The sequence below is a fragment of the Pezoporus wallicus genome, unplaced genomic scaffold (genome assembly GCF_028554395.1).
Source record: "Pezoporus wallicus isolate ANWC-B61680 ecotype Strahan unplaced genomic scaffold, APGP_CSIRO_Pwel_v1 contig_13071, whole genome shotgun sequence".
In the NCBI taxonomy this organism is placed as follows: domain Eukaryota; kingdom Metazoa; phylum Chordata; class Aves; order Psittaciformes; family Psittacidae; genus Pezoporus; species Pezoporus wallicus.
The window spans coordinates 85,358-91,357 of NW_026641407.1; the positions used below are offsets into that span (position 1 = coordinate 85,358).

Sequence of the window (6,000 nt, forward strand, 5' to 3'; positions counted from 1 at the left end):
TGAACAAGGGCCGGTCTGTGCGGAGCGGGGGCCCCGCAGCCTCCCCCCGGCGCCGCGCTCGCGTGCCGGCCCCGCACAGAAGCTGCCTTGTTCACCCCGTGCCTCAGCAAGGGCTTCAGGCTGAGGCTTCGACCCTGCCCCTGGCTCCTGGCACCCGCCGGCCTTTTCTTCCTGCTCTTCCCTTGCTTTCTCTTTCCCTTTCGCTCCGCTCCTGGGCTCTGATTTATTCCCATCCCTTCGGGCTTTGCTCCAGTGTTTCGGAAGTTGGTGGCACAAAGCAGGCTCCGGCTGACCCCAGCAGTACGTGAGTCCAGACCTGACGGGTGCAAGGGTCCTCGCTGCCCCCCCTCCTTGTCACCTTCTGGGTGCCCCAGTGATCCCCAAGGAGAGGGGTGGCATGGTGGGGAGCTGCGATGAGAGGGCAGACCCGTCCGTCTGGCACGGGGACGGTCATGGTTTGGTCACTGCGGGTACGGGGGGTACAGGGTGTCTGCGCCCTCCCCGTGCCTCAGTTTCCCTGTTGCTGAGGTGCCGTGTCCTCCTCTCAGGGTCACCTCCGTGCTCGGCGGGCGCCCGCATCCCACCCCCCCGGAGCACCATGGCGTCCCGCATCGGCCTGCGGATGGAGCTGATGAAGCAGCAAGCGCAGCAGGAGGCCGAGAGGGAGCGCATGCAGCAGCAGATGATGATGAACTACATGCAGCAGCAGCGGATGCCGGTGGCCTCCACCCCGGCCATCAACACCCCTGTCCATTACCAGTCCCCACCGCCTGTGCCTGGAGAGGTCCTCAAGGTACAGTGTGTCCCCGCAGCCAGTGGGGATGAGGGGATATGGGGGACCCCTCGGGGTCCCTGATGGTTGGTCTCCTCCTTGCAGGTCCAGTCCTACCTGGAAAACCCCACCACGTACCACCTGCAGAAGTCACGGGATAAGAAGGTTCAGGCTTATCTCTCTGAAACCTATGGGAACAAGTTTGCTGCCCACGTCAGTCCCATCAGCCACTCTCCCAAGCCGCCCCCCGCTGCATCCCCTGGTGTCCGAGCCAGCCATGTCATGTCCTCCTCGGCGGGCAACAGCGCGCCCAACAGCCCCATGGCCATGCTCAACATCGGCTCCAACCCGGAGCGGGAGGTGAGGAGGTGCCGCCGAGCTGCTGGGGGATGCAAAGGGGCTGGAAATTCAGGCAGAGCAGTGCGTTGGCACCGTACACCTTTCCCTTTCAGTTTGATGAGGTCATCGATGACATCATGCGCCTGGATGACGTCTTGGGCTACATGAACCCCGAAGTCCACATGCCCAACACGGTGAGTCTCTGATGCGCGTTAGGAAGAGATCAGGCCTGATCTGGCAACCCCGTGCCTGCAGGTGGCACAGAGGGGACCTGTCCTGCCACATCCCTGCAGTGGTGCCAGCCCAGGTTTCGCAGCCATAAGCTTTCCTCAGAGCAGCACCGTCTCCCGGGTCACATCCGTGTGGCAGCTTGTGCCTCCCAGTGGCATTCATCCTGCCGAGCCCTCCTCGGATGTGATTCATCTGCCCTATTTTAGCTGTTGGCCGTGGGAGGGGATCAGCTGCGCCCTTTGAAGTCCTGTTTTCTTTGCTGCTCTGATTATAGCTGGTTTAAGGGCCCAGGAAGACGATTCCACCTGCCCGGGCTGCGCACTCGCAGCCCAGAGGCCAAGCAGTCGGGCTTGCGCCCCGCTCCTGCAGCCCCGCATGGAGCTAACCCGCCTGTGCCTCTGGTTTCCAGCTCCCGATGTCCAGCAGTCACATGAATGTCTATAGCGGGGACCCCCAGGTGACAGCCTCCCTCGTAGGTGTCACCAGCAGCTCCTGCCCCGCTGATCTCACCCAGAAGAGAGAGCTGACAGGTACGTCCCCAGCCCAGAGCTGGTGGGGTGATGGCGAGTGCCAGACCTGCCCTGTCCTGTGGGTGGGGAGGGCGGCTCTGGGGGTGCCGGGGTGCTCCGACATCAGCCCGTGGTGCTCGTGGGGTCAGATGCAGCCTTGTCCCCTCTGGGTGATGGTGTGGGTCTCGATTGCAGATGCTGAGAGCCGAGCCCTGGCTAAAGAACGCCAGAAGAAAGACAATCACAACCTGAGTGAGTTCAGTGCTGGCTGCTCGGGAGCGGTGTGGCTTCCCCTGTGCCACCCTGCACCCTTTCCCCATCACTCCTCTTTCTCGTTCCCCCTCTCTCTGAGCTGGGTCTCCCTTCCCTTCCCATCCCACCTCACCCTCACAGCCCCCTGCCGTGGATCCCTCTTTCCCATCCCTGCCGAATACCTGCGGTGCAGGAGACACCCTGTTGTCCTTCTCATTGTCACTGGGGGAAGGTCAGACCTCATGGGGTAATGGGTGGGAGCACGGTGCCAAAGGGTTCACCCCAAAGGTTTCTCATCCTGAGACCCCACCTCCAGAGGGTCTGCCCAGGGCACGTTGGTGGCTCCCGGCCCTATGAGCCAGGAGCAGCAGTGTGGTCGCTGGGGGCTGTGGGGCTCCTCCTGCTCCTGATGCCTCTTTCACAACCATCCCTCTCTTCCCACCCTGCAGTTGAGAGGCGGCGAAGGTTTAACATCAACGACCGCATCAAGGAGTTGGGGATGCTGATCCCCAAGGCCAACGACCTGTACGTACCGGCGTGGGGCTGGGATAAGTGTGGGTCTCAGGGGCGGGTGATACTTGCAGAGGAGCTCTTTGGTGGAGCAGGGGCGAGGGTTCACGTTGCTGGCACGCAGGTGGCAATCTCTGTTTCCATCCTGCCCGACAGGGACGTGCGCTGGAACAAAGGGACGATCCTGAAGGCGTCTGTGGACTACATCAAGAGGATGCAGAAGGACCTGCAGAGGTCACGAGACCTGGAGAATCACTCGCGGCGTCTGGAGATGACAAATAAGCAGCTGCTGCTCCGCATCCAGGTGAGCTTCCCTGTGCTCTTCCCTTTGCTCTGCTCCAGCCCCACGAGCAGCAGGGGCTCTCCTCCCTCTCGCTGCTGTCAAGTCACACCAGGAACAAAGTCTTCAGCCAACCTGACCGCAGCGAGTGTCGCTGAGCTTTGCGTGGGTCACCGTTTTCCATCCTTCAGCTCTTCTTGTGCTGCTCCCCAGTGAGCTTCTCGGTCCCTCTGTTCCTGCCGCCTCCGTGTGGGACATCCCCACCAAAGCCCTCCTGTGCTCTGTTGGCAGGAGCTGGAGATGCAGGCGCGCGTCCACGGGCTGCCCACCTCCTCGCCCTCGGGTGTCAATGTGGCCGAGCTGGCTCAGCAGGTCGTCAAGCAAGAAGCCAGTGGGGACGAGGGGACACTGGAGCCACTGCTGCCTGCCCTGGACCCCGAATCGCAGCCGCAGCCCGCGCTGCCTCCACCACCCCAGTCTCCCTACCACCAGCTGGACTTTACCCACAGCCTGAGCTTCGACGACGGCTCCCGGGGCTTCCCAGACAGCCTGGAGCCTGGCCACAGTGCTTCCTTCCCATCCCTATCCAAGAAGGAGCTGGACTTGATGCTGATGCAGGACACGATGCTGCCTCTGGCCTCCGACCCCTTGTTCTCAGCCATGTCCCCGGAGGCCTCCAAGGCCAGCAGTCGCCGGAGCAGCTTCAGCATGGAGGATGCTGACATGCTGTGACGAGGAGCCGACGCTTGGGGCGAGGACCGGACCTTCGGGTTTGGTTGGTGAAGTTACCGGCCCCTCTTCCCATAGGAGGAGCCCGTCCTGCCGTGCACTTGAATCTACGTAGGAGTGAGGAGAACCTTTTCTCTATGCAACGGGGTGTGGGGGGGAGAGCTCGGAGCCAGGCTCGCCGGGTGCCGCCGTGTCTTTCGCAAGCTTTTCTTTGGCCGGGAGCTGGAGCCGACCTTGGCTTGCCGTGGCGTTGGCCTGACTGCGGATGCCACATCCCGGGAGCGTGTTCCCGGCTGCTTTTGCCTTTCAGCAACCCCCTGCCACACCGAGCCCCTTCCCCAGGGCACTGCTCGGAGCCCAAGGAGCCTTCCCTGGGAGGAGAGGGACGATGCTCAGAGCTTTGTGTCTGCCTTGCTGCCTCCTGGAGCCTGCATCCTCAATGAGTCTTCCCCAGCCTCTGAGCCTCGTGGATGCTTCCCTTTGCCACGTCCTTCATGGTTCCTCCTTCCTCAGAGCACTCCGAGGTGTTAACTGGAGCACGTTAAGCCATGGGGCACCGGGGTGTTGTCTGAGGGAGCTGAGGCTGAGGCTCTGGGTTTGGGGTTGACATTGAAGGCTTCCAGAACAACTGGGACAGGGTGTTTGATGTTTGGTCAATGATTGCTGTGGCCTGACCCCTGCCTCCTGGGGGTTTGGCAGCATCCACCACCCCCAAACCTCACTGGCCTCCGGACAGGGGCTGCATGGTGCCGGGTGATGTTCTGCCTCTCTTGAGACAACCCCACAGAGGTGCCTCTGCCCCATAACCAAGCCCTGGCTCTTCAGGGGGAAGGATAAAGGGGTTTTTATGCTTTTCCTTGGGGATATTTGTGGCAAGCAGATGTCCTGCCCCGCAGCTGGGCACGGAGGTCCCGGCTGTGGCTGGAGATCAGGGAGTGGTTTGTGCCAAACCTGAGCTGCTGCTTCCTTTGCCTTTGGCTCGTGGGGTTTATTTCTGTTCCCAGCACCACCAGCTTATTCCGCAGCCAGGATGCCTCGGTGATGGGGACCTGCTTTGGGCTCTGTCACCTTCTGCCTTCACAGCCTGGCTCAGGGTTTGGGGTTGGGGGGGGGGGGGGGGAATGACACTGTTCATAGGGAAAATACCACAGGAACTTTTTCAGGGAGAGGAGGGAAGGCCAGGGAGAGAAGACCCCTTTGGGATCCTGCCTGAGAGCACAGCATCCTGGACCAAGGATGGGGGATGTTGCCAGGTTAGGACAGTGAAGGGAAAGCCCAGCCAAGTAGGGACAAGCTCCACTGGTGGCTGCATTTGGGACTGGGAGGTGGGGAACAGCCCCGGTGCCCCCTGCAGAGGTGCCTATGGGACATGAGGGTGTGGGGAAGTGCAGAAGATGGGGAGGAGAGGGGGAAAGGACAAGGGAGGATGCACTGGAGGTGTCTCAGGGTGCAGGGAAGGGAGCAGCCATCAGGGCTGCAGCTGGGATTGGGGCTGTTCCCCACTGTGTGCTCCCGGGAGGCCTCGGCATCCTTCCTGCACTGCCATTAGTGCCTGTAATGAGAAGCATCCCCTGGCAGGGCCGCAGCACCCGCACACTGAGCTCAGGACATGGGGTTACCTCTGGGTGTGGGGATCCGTGGACACCAGAAGGGCTGTGTGGGTGCCTCAGGGTGGGATACAGATCCCTGCTCGCTTGGGATTATCGTGGCTATGGGGTGGTTCTGCTGGTGGTACCCGGCACGTGTGGGGCCGGCATCCTGCTCTGGCACTGTCTGATGCCAGCACAGGATGTGGCATCTCCCGTGAGGAAACGGTTGTGGATTATTTTTTGTTGTTTTTAATCTTTTTGGGGTTTTGTTTGGTTGTTTTTTTTTTTTTTTTAATGCACTGTGCTCTGATTAAAAAATTTTACTACTGTTTTATAAATAAATGTATAAAAGAATGAACTGGAATGGAGAAAGAATCATTAAAATATATTTATTTACAACATCCCGGAGCGCTGCAGTGTGGGCTGTTTGTTCTTGGCCTGCAGGAGGGAGGGAGCCCGAGCCCCTTTCCCCCTGGGATGCTGTGGCCATGCCAAAGCTGGGGCTGCTGCAGCATCCCTGCCTTGCAGCAGGTTGCCTGGGATATAGGGGGCTGCTTGGGAGCTGGGATGTATTTGGCTGGCTCAGTTAGAGGGGGAGGCACTGCTGTTCCCATTGTTCAGCTGGTCCCAGGGTGGTTTGGGATGTTTGGGGTCCCTCCGGAGGGATGCTTCAGGGAGGTCCCCAGCTCCCGGTGCTGGGAATTGGAGGTGCTGACCTATCTGCTGATGGCTTAATTGGAACCAGGCTTGGCCCCCTGATTAATAATAGACACAAGGCCCCAGAGAGCT

At 60.6% G+C, this 6,000-nt stretch overlaps 1 protein-coding gene across 1 annotated transcript; it reads left to right on the forward strand.

Annotated features, from left to right (window-relative positions):
* The first annotated feature begins 479 nt into the window (after positions 1 to 479).
* On the forward strand, positions 480 to 3,764 carry TFEB (transcription factor EB). The gene is made up of 8 exons (XM_057423581.1): positions 480 to 793; positions 878 to 1,132; positions 1,225 to 1,305; positions 1,752 to 1,872; positions 2,047 to 2,103; positions 2,553 to 2,628; positions 2,770 to 2,917; positions 3,185 to 3,764. Exons 1-8 carry the CDS (start codon positions 599 to 601, stop codon positions 3,623 to 3,625), a joined length of 1,374 nt encoding a protein of 457 aa, XP_057279564.1. The 5' UTR covers positions 480 to 598; the 3' UTR covers positions 3,626 to 3,764.
* The last annotated feature ends 2,236 nt before the right edge of the window (positions 3,765 to 6,000 follow it).

What these genes read in the sequence shown, in the direction of transcription:
- TFEB (XM_057423581.1), top strand. Translation starts at nt 599, where the DNA reads ATGGCGTCCCGCATCGGCCTGCGGATGGAGCTGATGAAGCAGCAAGCG. An exon ending in AAGTCCACATGCCCAACACG is followed by an intron (nt 1,306 to 1,751) that starts GTGAGTCTCTGA and finishes TCTGGTTTCCAG; the next exon opens with CTCCCGATGTCCAGCAGTCA. An exon ending in GAAAGACAATCACAACCTGA is followed by an intron (nt 2,104 to 2,552) that starts GTGAGTTCAGTG and finishes CCCACCCTGCAG; the next exon opens with TTGAGAGGCGGCGAAGGTTT.